Genomic DNA, 17,617 nt, shown 5'->3' with positions numbered 1-17,617 from the left:
TAAAACCCAAGGCTCCCCACTTTTCTCTCTTGGACGCTCTTTGGCCTCCACCCATCTGCACCCAGATGCTCAAAATAAACAGCATTTTGCTACACATGAGGCTTCGTGCATCTCTCTCTCGGCTGCGGACCTAACAGTGACCATTTCTTAAGTGCCCCCTATGAGCACTATATAATGTATGCTATATTTAATACCTCTAATTTTCAAAAACAATTTAAAAAAAAAAAAGGAGAGAGAATGAGATGAAGAGACTTCACAACTTAATTATATAACTAAGGTTGTGCTCAAAGTCAAGCAGCTTTTAAATGTAGAGCCAACAACACAAGTCAGATCTTTCTCACTTTAAAGTTGACTATTTTCCACTGTAGACTAAAAATATCAAAAAATGTTTAAAGGTAGAAAAAAGAGTTGAAGATGGCGGAGTGGAGGTGACCTCCTGGATTCATGCTCCCGGAGAGGAAGGCATGGATCTCGACCTGCCACAACACTAGAGGATTGCTCCCCCACAAGAACGGTGGGGTAAACCCACGGAGAATCACCGTGGGACACAGAGAACTAGAAAAAACAGAGGTGAATGGGAAATCGGACCGAGATAATTTGGAGAGTGCGGGACGGAAAATAGACAGCAGAGTGCGGGATGGCTGTACCCGCCTCACCAACGAGCGAGGCGGGTTCAGCCCCACAGCAAAGCGGCTTGTTCTCCCCACTGACCTCCACACCCACTCAATCAGGGATCTGACTGAAGTTGGTGCAGAATCACCGCGGGAGACGTGGAGCTCCGAGGACAGGTGACATAAGCGGGAAGGAGCTTAGACTCTGGGGGGTTTCCGGGGGACGCAACGCTTAAAGGGAAAGGCGCGGAATGGCTCTAGGCGAGGGGCCACGAAGGATCGCGGAATTATAGAGTGTTTTTTATTTCTTTTCTTTTTCTTCTTCGGCAGCCCTGTAGCCGGGGAGCTGCCATGGGGCTCTGGTGCTCGCTGGCCCCGGCTCTGGCACCTGCTGAGCTCTGGACATTCTCCCCCAGCGCTGGCGATCGGCGCGGTCGCCATCTTGGAGTCCAAAGCCTAGCCCCTGCGGAACCATAGGGTGCTGCGCGGTCCCGGGCAGCTCTCTTCTCTGGTCCGTGAGCCCACACCAAGAGCTGTTGCTTTGTATGAACTCTGTGGACAGGAGACACCAGTGGGAAAGAGCTTAGACTCTGGGGGATTTCCGCGGGGACGCAACGCTTAAAGGGAAAGGAGCGGAACTACGCTAAGGCGAGGGGCCGCGAAGGATCGTGGAATCATAGAGTGTTTTGTTTGTTTGTTTCTTTCTTTCTTTCTTTTCTTTTTCTTCTTCGGCGGCCCTGTAACCGAGGAGCTACCGTGGGCTCTGGCCTGGTGCCTGCCGAGCTCTGGACATTCTCCCCCAGCGCCGGTGATCGGCTGGCACACGGTCGCCATCTTGGGGTCCACAGCCTAGCTGCTGCAGAACCATAGGGTGCCGGCCGGCTCCCTCCCCTAGTCCGTGAACCCACCCCAAGAGCTCTGGCTTTGTATGAACTCTGTGGATAGGAGACATCAGCGGGGAAAGAGCTAAGACTCTAGGGGAATCTCCGCAGGGACACAGCAATTAAAGGGAAAGGTGCGGAACTGCACTAAGGTGAAAAGCCGCGAAAGGTCACGGAATTACAGATTTTTTTTATTTTTTATTTTTTTAATTTTTAATTTTTTATTTTTTTTCTTTTTCTTTTTCTTTTTTATTTTTTATTATTATTTTATTTTTATTTTATTTTATTTTTGGGGTTTTTTTGTATTATTATTATTTTTTCTTTCTTTCCTTTCTTTTTCTTTTCTTCTCTTCGGTGGCCCTCTAGCTGGGGAAATACTGTGGGCTCCAGTGCTCGCCAGGCCCCTGGCCCTGGTGCCTGCCAGACTCCGGACATTATCCCCAAGCACCGGCGATCAGCGGGTGCATGGTCACCATCTTGGGGTCCACAGCCTAGCCGCTGCAGAACCATAGGGTGCCGGGTGGCTCCCCAGGGGGCTCCCTCCCCTGGACTATGAACCCACACCAAGAGCTCTGGCTTTGTGTGAACTCTGTGGACAGGAGACATCGGCGGCAAACAGCTGAGTCTCTAGGGGATCTCCACAGGGACACGGCTCTCGAAGAGAGAGGGACAGAACAGCGCTAAGGCGAAAAGCAGGAAATGGTCACCGAATTACAGATTTTTTTTCTCTTTCTTTTTTCTTCTTTTCCTCTTTCTTTTCAGCATCCCTCTAGCCGGGGAGCTACTGTATACTCCTGAGCTCGCCAGGCCCCCAGATCTGGTGCCTGCTGGACCCTGAACATTCATCCCCAGTGCCGATGATCTACGGGTGGGTAGTCGCCATTGTGGGGTCCAAGGCCTAGCTGCTGCGGAGCCATAGGGTGTGAGGCGGCTCCTCAGACAGCTCCCCCCCCTGGCCCGTGGACTCTCCCCAGGTCCCCCGCCTGTGTGTGAAAACTGAGGGCTTCCCCAGATGCAAGAGTGTGGAGCGTGGACTTTGGGGACATTGGGACAGGCTAGACCTTCGCACATGGGAGCTGTAGCAGCTGGTGCACTGAGCAAGAGAGGGCACCGCCTCCTCCCCCGAGCCAGTGGCTTTCCTGTGGAAAGAGACAGAAACCACCCCTCTAGAGGAAGAAACAAAAGACAGGAAAAAAAAAGAGAGAGAGACTTTCTGCTTGCAAATCATGTGAATCCTGCCTGCTAACTGAAAGTCCACAACACAGTGACTTAACTTGCTGAATCGGTCTTAGGTCAAACCAATCCTCTGGGGTTGGACCCATCTGAAGCAGCCCGTCAACTGAGATAGAAAAAACTCTACACAACACACAACAGTCTCCCCCTCTGGACAAAGGAAGCAACATACCTAGATTGTTTCACAGCCTAAGAACAGACTACAAGGCGTACTATTAGCCAGACTAAAGCTGTGAGAAAAGATCTAACAATAGATCCAGATGGGAAGGGTTCAGCAGAAAATGATGGGAAGCACAAAGAACCAAACGGAAACCTTGCCCCCAAAGAGAAATACCAGCTAACTACCAATTGACATAAACCAGATTCAAAATACCAACATGTCACAGGAAGAATTTCAGTTATGGATTATAAATAAGCTGAATAATATACAAGAAAAAATAGATAACCAACACAAAGAAAGCACAAAGAAAATCCAGGATTTGGAAGAAAAATTCACTAAGGAAATTGAAATATTGAAGAAAAACCAAACTGAACTCCTAGAAATGAAGAATTTATTCAGGGAGCTACAAAACAAAGTGGAAAGTCTCAAGAACAGGGTAGATCAAACAGAAGAAAGAACCTCAGAGATTGAAGATAACTCTTTCCAATTAAATAAGTCAGTCACAGAGATAGAGCAAAGAAATAAGAAAAAAGATCAGAGTCTACAAGAAATGTGGGATTATGTGAAGAAGCCTAATGTGAGAGTTATCGGCATCCCTGAGGGTGAAGAAGATAATAAGCAAGGGCTGGATAAGCTATTTGAAGGCATAATAGAGGAAAATTTCCCAGGCCTTTCTAAAACTCTAGATATACAGGTTCAAGAAGCTCAAAGAACACCTGGGAGATTCATAGCAAATAGGAAAACACCACACCATGTAGTCATCAGACTGACCAAAATATCCACTAAAGAGACCCTTCTTCAAGCTGTAAGGAGAAAGAAACAAGTAACATACAAAGGAAAGCCCATTAGAATTATGCCAGATTTCTCAACTGAAACCTTACAAGCAAGAAGAAGTTGGGGCCCCATTCTCACTCTTCTGAAACAGAATAATGCCTAGCCTAGAATCTTGTACCCAGCTAAGCTAAGTTTTCCATACAAAGGAGAAATTAAGACATTCTCAGATAAACAAAGACTGAGGGAATTCACCAAGACAAGACCAGCTCTCCAAGAAGTACTCAAAAGAGAGTTACACATAGATCAACATGAGAGACCCACGAATGTAAAACCACTCAAGAGCTAAAGATCAAATTCCAGCCACCACAATGGCTCAAGAGAGAAAACATAGCAATGAAGTTCTACTCAACAAAATGAACAGAAATCTGTCCCACTTGTCAGTTCTCTCAATAAATGTCAATGGCCTGAATTCCCCACTCAAGAGACATAGACTGGCCCAATGGATAAAAAAACACAAACCAAGTATTTTCTGTCTTCAAGAAACTCACCTAACCTGCAAAGATGCATTTAGACTGAAAATAAAAGGATGGAAATCGATATTTCAAGAAAATGGTAGCCAAAAGAAAGCTGGTGTGGCAGTTTTAATTTCCAATAACTTAGTTTTTAAACCAACAAAAGTAATAAAAGACAAAGATGGTTACTACATACTGGTGAAAGGCACAATTCAACAAGAAGACATAACCATACTTAATATATATGCACCCAACTTAGACACACCCAGATTCATAAAGCAAACCCTACTTGATCTGAACCAAATGATAGACAACAATACTGTATTAGCTGGAGACTTTAACACCCCATTGACAGTACAGGACAGATCCTCCAAACAGAAAATAAGCAAAGAAATAATGGACTTAAATAGAATACTAGAACAAATGGGCCTGACTGACATCTACAGGACATTCTACCCAAAATCCACTTAATATACACTCTACTCATCAGCTCATGGGACATTCTCTAAGATTGATCCTATCCTAGGACATAAAGCATGTCTTAAAAAATTTAAAAAAATAGAAATCATACCATGCATCTTCTCAGATCACAGTGGAATAAAAGTAATAATGAACCCTAACAGAAACTCTCATTCCTACTCAAAGTCATGGAAGCTAAACAACCTTCTCCTGAACAATCATTTCATAAATGAGGAAATCAAGATGGAAATCAAAAGATTCTTTGAACTAAATGAAAAAGGAGATACAAGTTATCCAAATTGGTGGGACACAGCTAAAGCAGTCCTAAGCGGAAAGTTTATTTCCATAAATGCCTATATGAAAAAGACAATTCACTATTTGCAAATAGACAACCTAATGAATAGACTCAAAGAGCTGGAGAAGGAAGAACAGACTGACCCCAAACCCAGCAGAAGGAGAGAAATTATAAGATCAAATCAGAATTAAATGAAAAGGACAACAAAAATACCATAAGGGAAATTAATAAAACAAAAAGTTGGTTCTTTGAAAAGATAAACAAAATAGACACACCTCTGGCTAGACTAACCAAGAGCAGAAAAGAAAAATCCCTAATAACTTCCATCAGGAACATGAAAGGAGAAATCACAACTGATGCCACAGAGATACACGATATCATCTATGAATTCTACAAAAATCTTTATGCACACAAACTGGAAAATGTGGAGGAAATGGACAAATTTTTAGAAACACATAGCCTTCCCAAGCTCAATCACGAAGAAATAGAATTCCTGAATAGACCAATATCAAGAACTGAAATTGAAACAGCAATAAAAAACCTTCCCAAAAAGAAAAGCCCTGGTCCACATGCGTTCACACCTGAATTTTACCACACATACAAAGATGAACTAGTGCCCATCCTACATAAACTATTCTCCAATATCAAGAAGGATGGAATTCTCCCCAACACATTTTGCCAAGCCAATATAACATTGATACCAAAACCAGGAAAGGATGCAACAAAAAAAAGAAAACTACAGACCAATTTCTCTCATGAACATAGATGCAAAAATTCTCAATAAAACCCTAGCAAATCATGTCCAAGTACTTACTAAAAAAATAATTCATCACGACCAAGTAGGCTTCATCCCAGAGATGCAGGGGTGGTTCAACATACGAAAATCTATAAATGTAATTCACCACATAAATATAAGCAAAAATAAAGACCATATGATCCTCTCAAAAGATGCAGAAAAAGCATTTGACAAAATTCAACACCCTTTTATGATAAGAACGCTTAACAAAATAGGCATAAACGGGACCTATCTAAAAATAATACAAGCCATATATGACAAACCCACAGCCAACATCATACTGAATGGGGAAAAATTGAAAGCATTCCCAATCAGAACTGGAACCAGACAAGGCTGCCCACCATCCCCATTACTTTTCAACATAGTATTGGAAGTCCTTGCAAGAGCTATCAGGCAAGAGAGCAGAATCAAGGGTGTCCAAATAGGCAAAGAAGAGATCAAACCCGCACTCTTCACTGATGATATGATGTTATATCTGGAAAACCCCAAGGACTCAACCAAGAGATTCCTGGAATTAATTAATGAATTCAGTAAAGTCTCAGGTTATAAAATCAATACACACAAATCAGAGGCATTCATATATGCCAATAACATTCAATCGGAGAACCAAATTAAGGACTCAATACCCTTCAAAATAGCAACAAAGAAAATAAAATATTCAGGAATATATTTAACTAAAGAGGTAAAAGACCTCTATAGAGAGAACTATGAAACTCTGAGGAAGGAAATTGCAGAACATGTAAATAGGTGGAAAACCATACCATGCTCGTGGATTGGAAGAATCAACTTTGTTAAACTGTCTATACTACCCAAAGTAATCTACAGATTCAATGCAATCCCTATTAAATTACCAACATCATTTTTCACAGATTTGGAAAAAATAATTATACACTTTGTATGGAATCAGAGAAGACCCCGTATAGCAAAAGCAATCTTAAGCAATAAAAACAAAATGGGAGGTATTAATTTGCCAGACTTCAAACTATACTACAAGGCTGTGGTTCTTAAAACTGCCTGGTATTGGCACAAGTGCAGGGACACAGACCAGTGGAACAGAACAGAAAACCCAAATATAAAACCATCCTCATATAGCCATCTAATCTTTGACAAAATAGACAAAAACATACTCTGGGGACAAGAATTCGTATTCAATAAATGGTGCTGGGAAAATTGGATAGCCACAGGTAGAAGACTGAAACAGGACCCACAGATTTCACCTCTCACAAAAATCAAATCACGGTGGATAACAGATTTAAACCTTAAATGGGAAACGATTAGAATTCTAGAAGAAAATGTAGGAAAGACTCTTACAGACATTGGTCTAGGCAAAGAATTTATGAAGAAGACCCCTAAGGCAATCACAGCAACAACAAAAATAAACAAATGGGACCTGATCAAATTAAAAAGCTTCTGCACAGCCAAAGAAACAGTCACGAGAATAAACAGACAGCCTACAGAATGGGAAAAACTTTTTGCATACTACACATCAGATAAAGGACTGATAACAAGAATCTATTTAGAACTCAGGAAAATCAGCAAGAAAAAATCAAATAACCCTATCAAAAAGTGGGCAAATGACATGAATAGAAATTTTTCAATAGAAGATAAAATGGCCAACAAACATATGAAAAAATGCTCAACATCCCTAATTATCAGGGAAATGCAAATCAAAACCACAATGAGATATCACTTAACACCAGTAAGAATGGCCTTTATCAAAAAGTCCCAAAACAACACATGTTGTTGTGGATGCAGAGAGACAGGAACACTCATACACTGCTGGTGGGACTGCAAACTAGTGCAACCCCTGTGGAAAGCATTATGGAGATACCTTAAACAGATTCAAGTAGACCTACCATTCGATCCAGCAATCCCATTATTGGGCATCTACCGAAAGGAACAAAAGTCATTCTATAAAAAAGACACCTGTACCCGAATGTTTATAGCAGCACAATTCACAATTGCAAAGATGTGGAAACAACCCAAATGCCCATCAATCCACGAATGGATTAGTAAACTGTGGTATATGTATACCATGGAGAATTACTCCACTATAAGAAATAACAGTGATACGACATCTCTTTGGTTCTCCTGGAGAGAGTTGGAACCCATTATATTAAGTGAAGTATCCCAAGAATGGAAAAACAAGCACCACATGTACTCACCAGAAAATTGGTTTCCCTGATCATCACCTAAATGCACATCGGGGAAGGATACCAATTGGATATCAGACTGAGACGGGGGGTGGGCGGAGGTGATGGGTGTACACCTACATGATGAGTGCATTGCGCACCATCTGGGGAATGGTCATGCTTGAAGGTGCTGACTCGGGGAGGTGGGGGTGGGGGGAGAGGACGGAGGTATGACTACATGGTGAGTGCCAGGTGCACTGTCTGGAGAATGGACACGCTTGAGGCTCTGACTCAGGGTGTTGGGCAGGACATGGACAATGTATATAACCCGAGCTTTTGTACCCCCATGATGAGCTGAAATTTAAAAAAAAAAAAAAAAAGGTAGAAAAAAAGAGGAAAAAATCACCCAGTAACATAATCTGACATACTGACATAGAGCTGCCCAGTAGAACTTTTAGTGGTGACAGAAGTGTTCTATATTTGTGCTGCCCAACATGGTAGCCACTAGCCACATGTACACTTAAAGCGTGGCTAACATGAGTAAAGAACTGAATGTTTAATTTTAATTTAAAATAAGCCATTGTTTCACTCTAATCTCAATGTAATTCATTATAATTGATGTCTATGGGACCCTGTTCCCTTCTTAAGTGCAAACCTGGTGCTCAGGGTCTTCCTACATGGGAGAAAGGATACAGAGACACAAGAATAAGAGAAGAATAATGGCCAAACCCATACATATCTCTTGGAACCCACAAATAAACTGCAGTATCTAGAAGACACACCCTACAATACGATCAAATTAGCAGTCTCTGCTTTAGGTAAGCGAGAGTGGGGAAATGGAACACACAGCTGTAGCTCTCCACAGTCAGATGAGTAAGCTGCTAGCATGAACATGGCAAACATCTACACGTTTATTTTTTTTTCTTTTAACTTTTTTCATAGAAATCTTTGCCAGTAAGAAATTGTGTGTGTGTGTGTGTGTGTGTGTGTGTGTGTGTGTGTGTGTGTGTGTGTGTGTGGTCATATGTACTGAACCCTCATCTTTATTATTTCTGTCTTTGGATGAAGTTTTATCTTTGTCTATAGGGTGTGCTCAAGCTACAGTACCTCTGGTTTAGGTTGAGAACTGCGCAATCACAGGCAAAGCTAATGTCAAAAAAGGAGCTGAGAGAGTTAGACCAATTGATAGGTTAAGAGGAGGAAAGGAACGTAATCAATGCTTCCAAGACAATTATGTACATAGGAAAGCATTAAGAGGCCCTTGGGGCAGCTGGGCAGCCCATGTCTGGAGTAGGTGCTGGGGCTAACCACACCTCTTGCTTCTACCATCAGGGCCAGAGCACCTCCTGCCCCAGGGGTTCCTGGAGGCGCCTGATCCTGCTGTGGACCTACCTGTGATACTCAGTCAATGGAGGTCCACTGCAGACAGGCACAGGCTCTGAGGTTATGACTCCCTGAGTTTACTCACAGCCACCTCCCTAGAGAGCAGGACTGCAGATAAGTTTGAAGTATTATCTGACCATGTATATATATATTTACTAACTACACATTTTTAAAAAATTTTTTTAGATTTACCAATGTCTTAAACCTATTTTTTTTTTGGTTCAATATTTCTTCTTCTCACTCCCTCTTGCCTGTTCTTTCTTCAAAATGTTTTTTTTTTGTATCACAGGCTTGACTCCTCCCTTTAGCTCTTTGAAGAGTGTGAGCATAGTTCTCTGAAGGTTCCTTCTGCATTTTACTTCTAACTGTGGTTCCCAGACTGTGGCTTCCCTTCTGTGGCCTCTGCTGACTCTCAGTGAGATGTACATTTCCTAAAATGTTGGTAATTAATTTTTTAATGTTATCTGCTCAGCAGCAATTGTTCTCTGCAAGAATCTACAGAGGGATTCTCTCTCCATGGGTCAGTTCAGTGTTCCCTCTGCTAGGGCACTGAGGCTTCACCTATCTTTAAGGTAGTTTCTGGGCTCAGAGCCCCAGCACGCAGTGAGATTTCACACGCACACCCATGCATGGTGCAGACTTGGATTCCAACTTCTCACATACTGCACTCACAGTACAGTGCAGATGTCAGCCCCCTCAGCTGATTTCCCAGGCCAGAAGACAGAAACATTCTCCTCCTATACCTGCTCCTGCCCCTCATCTGGCTTTGCACAGCTTCCCCACAAGCACAGGCACAGCCTAGATTTCATCCCCATGTGGAGACGTGTAACTTGGGCTCTAAGGTACATGTCTGGCTCTGATAACCCCTTGGGCCACTCCTTTGAAGCCAACTTCAAACTCCATTCACTGCTTTAGCACAGGGCTCCCTCTTGTTACTGTAACTGAAGTTCTGTTGAACCTAAATTACACAAAACACTTTTGTCATATTTTTATCAAGCATTATCGGGTGGTCAGAGTGTGAGGAGGGCCTTCCTGAGTCAGTTCAAGTACCTTCTTGTCTGAAAGTTTCCAAGTCTCCTTTCCATGCGTGTCGTTCTTGTTGCACATGAACCACCCACCCTGTTGGTGCAGGCAGCCATTGCTTCAGGGAGGGGCTAGAACCCTGCAGAGAATACAGGAATCAGTGTTCACCTTTGCCTTCTGAAACGGGCAAGAGCAATATTTTATTAAATGATTTTATTAATTATAGACAACAGCAAAATAAGGGAACTCCCTCCCCAACTCCACAGGGATGGAGAAGGAAGGAGGAGCAGGAAAGAGGATGGGGGCTGGGGGGGGGCAGGAAAGGCCTTCCTGACTCATTCTGTGTGGTCATTGAGCGGTTGGTTCTCTGGGCTTGATAGTGTCTAGACTGATTCTCTCTCTCATGGGGCATTTTCACAGGTTCCTTGGATACCCCTCTTCCCCCTTCTGGGCCTCTGCCACCTGCTTTCCCACAGGTAATGCACTCTCAGCATGAGCATTGATCACTCTCAATTTGGCCCCCAGTTCTTGACTGGTCCATTTCCACACAGACTCTCTATTGGGGTTCTATTCCTCCTCCATGTGGCTCTCTCAACAAAGTTCCCTTAAGCTACTACGTTTACATGATGAAAAATATGTTCACTTGATTTATGCTTAGTGACGCAATTTCTTCCCTACTGGTAGCGCCTACTCTGCTACCATAGGCTATTTCAGCAGGGTCTCCCTCTCTGGCTCTCTCAGATGTGGATCAGACACCTGTTGGGTGCATCCCCAGGCTGCAGGGGACACACATCAAGTTCTCTCAATGGTCTCATTGGGGCCCACTGTCACCAGAATTGAGGTGAGGTGAGGGGTGGGCACCCAGGTGGTGAGGAGGCAATGGAAACCACAGTTTTCTCCAAAAAAAATTGTCTTTCACGTCCTCTCCAAACTCTACCCTTTCTATGTTTTCAGAATAAGTGTGAGCTTAAGAGTCTTACAACCAGTTTTCAGAAACTCCTCTGCAAATTCTGCATGTGGGAGGTATTTGCCCAAGACCTTTGCTTTTCACCTTCCAAGTGCTGTGGGGGGTTATGAAGGATCTGATGATGTGTGTGGAGGGCAGGGGAGGTGGTGAAGGGAGCTGAGGGACTCTGATTGCCATCTCTTCTCTAAATCTGGGATTCTGTACCGCTTTCTTCATACATGACTTTGGACAAACTGTTTCACTTCTCCAGGCCTGTTTCTTTGGGTGCAAAGTGTTCTGCCTGCTCAGCAGGGTGCTGCTCTGAAACTATTGAAATGGGGAATGAAGAGCATGCCCTGCACACCCAACAATGATTCTTCTGTCTCCTCCTGCCCCAGAGCCCGTGCCCCATCCCCACATCCTGGCTCAATCACCATCCATCACACTAGGCTGGCACAACATCGCCCTGGAGTACAGGACCCCAGGGGCCACAGGGGACCTGAACGTGACCTGGGAGAGCAGGGGCCTCCCCAGGGAGCTGGAGCAGAGAGGGACACCAGGACCAGTCCCCGGCCCCTGGGCCCCAGCTGTAAGCCTGCACCTGAGCCAGACCAACACCAGCCTCACCTGTGTGGTCAGCAACCATGTGGACAAGAAAACTGACACCAAAGACCTTGAGGTCATCTGTTGTACTGAAGAAATCACCCAGTGTTTCTAATTCTGGGGACACTCCTTTCCCAGAAGATTGAGGGTAGGGTGGGATGTTGCTTACCATTCCCAGGAAATGTGATATTCCAGCCTTCCCAGCTCTGGGGGATGATACCACGTGGGAAGATCCAGAGACAATAAAAGTTGGTTTGTGCCCTAGGAAACTATGGAGGGTGGTTAGGAGGGAGAAATCAGGACTTTTACCAGGGGAAAAGAACAGGTTTAAAAGGACTGATGCTTATCTTTGCTCTATTCTGAATCCCCCTTGAAGCACCTTTGAGTGAATACAGAATGGTATTTGTAATGAGTGACCTCAAAAGGGAAGCCAGCATCGGAGGAGGAAGACACAGGGGTGAGCATTTCACTCATAGTATTAAAGTAGAGCTTTCCATAGTCAGAGTCATGCAGAAATGGAATGGACTGCTTTGAGACACTGTGAGGTCCCTGTTACGAGCACAGTCACTTGGTGGGGTTTTTATAAAGCACAGGTTAGAGTAGGATCCAGGTGGTGAGTTTCCATCCAATGGGGACATTCTCAGCCTATAAGAAACTCTCTGGGGCTAGGATTATCTCCAGCCCCAAAGACCCAGGTCCCCGAAACTGTCGAGTAGAGCGGTTGAGCACTGAGCCAGCCCCTGCAGGGAGCACAGCAGCCCCAGGGTCCAGTCACCCAGAAGCCTCCCTCTCTCTTCCTGCTCTGTGTCTGACCCTGCAGGGACTAGAGCTCTATTCTGCTTCCCACTGCTGTGGATGGTGCTGGCAAAAGGCCTTCTGCTCCTCAGGCTACTTGGGAAGTTGGGAGTTGAGCTCATGAAGAAAAAGTTCCCAGCAGAAGAAGGAAGGGAGAGCTGCCCAAGCAGCCTTGACAATTGGATGGGACTTTATTTCATTTTTTTGTGATTTGTCAAGAATTGTAAATCATATGTTTGTTGGCCATTCTTCTGTCTTCTTTTGAAAAAATTCTATTCATGTCCTTTGCCCACTTTTTGATAGGGTTGTTTGATATTTTCCTGCTGATTTTCCTGAGCTGTAAATAGATTCTAGTTATCAGTCCTTTATTGGATATGTAGCATGCAAAAGTTTTTTCCCATTCTGTAGGTTGTCTGTTTGCTCTCGTGACAGTTTCTTTGGCTGTGCAGAAGCTTTTTAATTTAATCAAGTCCCATTTGTTTATTTTTGTTGTTGCTGTGATTGCTTTTGGGATCTTCTTCATAAATTCTTTGCCTATGCCAATATCTATAAGAGTCTTTCCCATATTTTCTTCTAGAATTCTAATAGTTTCACACCTAAGGTTTAAGTCTGTTATCCACTGTGATTTGATTTTTGTGAGAGGTGTAAGGTGTGGGTCCTGTCTCAGTCTTCTACATGTGGCTATCCAGTTTTCCCAGCACCATTTATTGAATAAGGATCCTTTTCCCCAGAGTATGTTTCTGTCTACTTTGTCAAAGATTAGATGGCTATATGAAGATGGTTTTATATCTGGATTCTCAGTTCTGTTCCACTGGTCTGTGTCCTTGTTACTGTGCCAATACCAAGCTGATTTAATAACCACAGCCTTGTAGTATAGTTTAAAGTCTGGTAAGTCAAATGGTTTATCCTCATCTATTGAAATGATCATATGATCTTTGAATTTGCATTATCTCAAGCTCTTAGCACACAAACAACAACAAGGAAAGAAAATGATAGACCAATATTGTTATGAATAAAGATGTAAATATCCTCAATAAAATTCTAGCAGACAGAATTCAGCAGCATATGAAAGAAATAATCCACCAAGAACAAGTGGGCTTCATACCAGCGATGCAAGGATGGTTCAACATACATACATCCATAATTGTGATTGACCACATAAATAGAAGCAAAAACAAAGATCATATGATCATTTCAATAGATGAGGAAAAAGCATTTGACCATATGATCTTTGACCACATAAATAGAAGCAAAAACAAAGATCATGTGATCATTTCAATAGATGAGGAAAAAGCATTTGACCATATGATCTTTGTTTTTGCTTCTGTTTATGTGGTCAATCACAATTATGGATGTATGTATGTTTAACCATCCTTGCATTGCTGGTATGAAGCCCACTTGTTCTTGGTGGATTATTTCATTCATATGCTGCTGAATTCTGTCTGCTAGAATTTTATTGAGGATTTTTACATCTTTATTCATAACAATATTGGTCTATCATTTTCTTTCCTTGTTGTTGTTTGTATGCTAAGAGCTTGAGATCATGCAAATTCCTCTTTCCACTGCACAGGAAGATAACTTTGGGTCCACTGGCTGGGCCTGAGGCTTAGGTCCAGCTTAGCACAGGTGGAAAGAAAGTTGGCTTTGGTTGACTTGCATGATGTGCCCTAGACACTCCCCCGAATACACACACACAAACATGCACACACTATTCAACACAGCCAAGGGAGGCCTACGTGAGATCTGGAAAGGAAGCCTCAGACCAGTCCCTGTGGGAGCTTCCACCCCCCCATGCTGCCTCCTTTGACCCTAACTCAGCACCCAGAACCCAGGTCCTATCTCCCTCCCCTATGGCACAGTCAACACCTCTGCACAGCTCCCACACCTGGGCTTGTGTTCTCCGAATTATACACACTAGCAACACAGCAGAGGTGGTGGGGATTTGCTACCTGCACTATCAGACAGGGTCCCCTTGGGAAGGTTCTGGAGAAGAGTCAGAATCCTTCTGAGCAATAGACCAAGAGCCCTCACCTGGCAAGGGTGAGGATCCTGAGAGTAAGGACAGCATGGGGAGGTGTCCCAGAATGTAACCAGGCTATGAGTACCCATAGAACCTATGGTTGTGAAGTCGGGCTAACATAGACCATGGGGGGTGGAGCTAAACTGCAGCTGGGAGAGGCCGGTGTTTGCAGGCTTCAGGCTCAGACCACACGTGTCCCGGTGGTGCTGATTCTCCTGCTTCCTTCAATCAAAAGATATTCATGGCCCACCCTGGTTTATGGACCTCACTGTAGACAGTACTCACAGGCCCCTTTTCTTCCACATGTAGTTCATCGAGGCTCTGGAATACAAGACAGAGGGGTCCTGGAGCAGCTGAGGGATAAAGTGGCCCCAGAGGGACCTGCAGAGCCAGTGCCCACTGACAGGCTCTGCTCATGAAATTACAAAAAACGCAAAGCATTACATTGACACCAGTTACAACTTTTTGTTAGTAAATGGTGTTGATTGTCCAGAAATACATGCACAGGCAACAGGGCCAGAAGTGGAAGATACCTGGGTTTGGAAGCCCAAGGCTGGGCAGTGAAGGACTTGGGAGTGCCCTGGATGGCCAGTGGCCCCAGGCATCAACTTGTTCTTACCTACCTGAGACTTCTGTTTCATCAGCTCTTCATAGTGGATGCCACCATCTGCAACTCTGTGGTCCTCCTGCAATCACGCACCTGAGCCACACACAGACAATCCTTAAATCTGTGCCTTGGAGACCTGTATCCCTCCCACTGCCATGAACACCAAAGCCGTGGCCACATGTACCATCCCATCTGCAGGAGACCCCCCTGGCACCCACATTCAAGAGAAAGAGGACCAAGATCTAGTGGAGGAGGGGAGGTATCTGGGCCTGGAAGGAGAAGTACAACCTGCCTCTTTCTGGTTCCATCTTCTTCTTTTTCTTCCTACATGTCTTCCAAAGGTATGATATAGCTCCCAGGGTCAACATCAAAACCACAATAGCCCTTAGCATGTCTGGCAGCTGTCTAGCCACGTCCCATCCATGTGCATCTGTTTCCCTCATACAAATAATGAACAAAATTAAAGCAGCAGAGAACTTGAGATACACGTTTCCAAGGGAAAACAGAGGGAGAACTCCAGTGGAGAGGCAAGAAGGTGTTTGGTGCACAGGCTGAAGAGTACAGACCATGGCAGGTCCATTCATTCAACCAGACACCGAGCTGCTGCTTGTGGTAGGGATACTGGGATGAATAAGGTGATGTCCATGCCCTAAAGCAGCTCATCACCCAGGAGAGAAGACTGAGAAAATATCAACTGCCAGACAGAGGAACCCTGCTGCAACACAGGTTTACACCTTGTGCTAGGGCTTCAGGAGCGCCTTCCAGAGGTGTGGGTACACTGAGTCTTGAGGGAGGAGTAGGACTTTCCAGATATTCACAGGGGGTCACTTCAGGAATGAGGAGCACCATGTTCAGAGAATGGCTGTGTCAAACGTCATCCGTGGGAGTTGCCTGAACCCCCACTGTGGCAAGGCAGGGAAGAGGACATGGAAGAGGGTCACAGGTGGTTTTAAGTGACACTGACATATCAGATCCTCCAGCAGTTCCTGGAGGAAAAAAAGACAGGGATGCACTCAGAGTCCCAGTCATTCATTCATTCCAGGAACACTGGTTATGATCAAACTTTTCCAGAAGCTGGCTTGGAACAGAGATGCAAAGGAAAACAAGACATGGCCTTGGCCTCAAGGTTGTCCAGTCTACAGAGGAGACCCAGACACAAATCTATCATTACTGCTTAGTGTGGGGGGGCCACAGGAAGCTCCCTAAGGAGGTGGTGCCTGAGGGCAGGACAGGCTACATCACTTGCAGGCCCTGTGCAAAATGAAAACAGGGAGCCCTTGTTCAAATTGACTAACAGCACAATTTTAAACAAAGACCCTTAAGTGTGGGGCCCTGTGCCACTACCCAGTCTTCATCCCACGAAGCCTGCCTGCCTCAGGGAAATCCTTCAGTGGCAGTACGACAAGACGGGAAGGACATGGAACTAGGGATGGCTGATGGGAGAGGACACAGCATGCCCAGAAGCTCAGAATCTTGCAATGACAGGACACGTTCAGGGAACTACAGGCAGCACTTCGGTGTGAAGCGAGTAGGTGAGGCCAGCAATGTGGGTGGAGGAATATCTAAGAACAAAATCCTATAGCAGGTAGCTGGAATCAGGTTCCCACAGGTGACACAGACAATGACATAATCCCATCTGCTTTCCCCAAAGCCCACTCTGGACATCTGGTGGAGGACAGATGGAGTGGGAGAGCCATGGGAAGGCTGAAGCCTTGACCAGCAGGGACATAGTGGGTGGCTGGAAGAGGAGGGCACGGATGGGAGAGATGGTCAAAGGCAGAAGTGAGGTGACTGGGACTCCCAGGCTTCTGAGTGGGTGACCAGGTAGACGGTGACGCTAATACACATGGCAGGGAGAAAAGCCTAGACCCTCAGCCCCAAGTGCTGCCTGAGCTCCACATGCCCCTTCCCACTCATCTTGGGCACAGATGTCCCCAAGATCTTTGGTGGCACTTTTCTGTTCCATGTGGTTGCTGACCACACAGGTGATGCTGGCATTGGGTTGGCTCAGGGGCAACCTCACAACCAGGGTCCAGCGGTCGAGGGCTGGTCCTGGTGTCCCTCTCTGCTCCAGTTCCGTGGGGAGACCCCTGCTCTCCCAGGTCACATTTAGGTTCCTTGTGTCCCCTGGAGCCCTGCACTCCAGGGTGACATTGCACCAACCTAGTGCGATGGATGGTGACTGAGCCAGGATATGGATATGGGGCACGGGCTCTGGTGCAGGAGGGGAAAAAAGAAAGAGTCTCGTTTGTAGAGAATATTCCACATCATACTTTCTCCTCATTTTCTCACAGAAGCCATGACTTTCACCCTGTAAGAAAAGTGGGTGTGTCTTACAGGTAAAACACAGTTTGTCTAAAGCTAAACACTGAGCAGATGACAATAAG

General features: G+C 44.8%; 1 protein-coding gene across 3 annotated transcripts in view; it reads right to left on the bottom strand.

Moving 5' to 3' along the window:
* Nucleotides 1–764: 764 nt before the first annotated feature.
* Nucleotides 765–17,617, bottom strand: part of LOC123634131 (T-lymphocyte surface antigen Ly-9-like) — a 63,767-nt gene continuing 46,914 nt past the window's right edge. Inside the window, exons 5-6 of one of the 3 annotated variants that reach the window (XR_006733866.1) lie at nt 10,287–10,398; nt 765–1,163 (exon numbers count right to left, since the gene is read on the bottom strand). Coding sequence is in view for 1 of the 3 variants with exons in the window: in XM_045545457.1 (XP_045401413.1) it covers nt 16,098–16,216 (119 nt within the window). In the remaining 2 variants the exon portion in view is untranslated. Of the gene's footprint in view, nt 1,164–1,533; nt 1,547–10,286; nt 10,399–15,542; nt 16,217–17,617 lie in introns of those variants that run through there. The other 2 variants (XR_006733867.1, XM_045545457.1) reach the window with 2 other exon arrangements.

Source organism: Lemur catta, chromosome 3 (genome assembly GCF_020740605.2).
Source record: "Lemur catta isolate mLemCat1 chromosome 3, mLemCat1.pri, whole genome shotgun sequence".
In the NCBI taxonomy this organism is placed as follows: Eukaryota; Metazoa; Chordata; class Mammalia; order Primates; family Lemuridae; genus Lemur; species Lemur catta.
The sequence above is the reverse complement of the archived record's forward strand: the minus strand, read 5'-3'. Positions and strand labels throughout refer to the sequence as shown.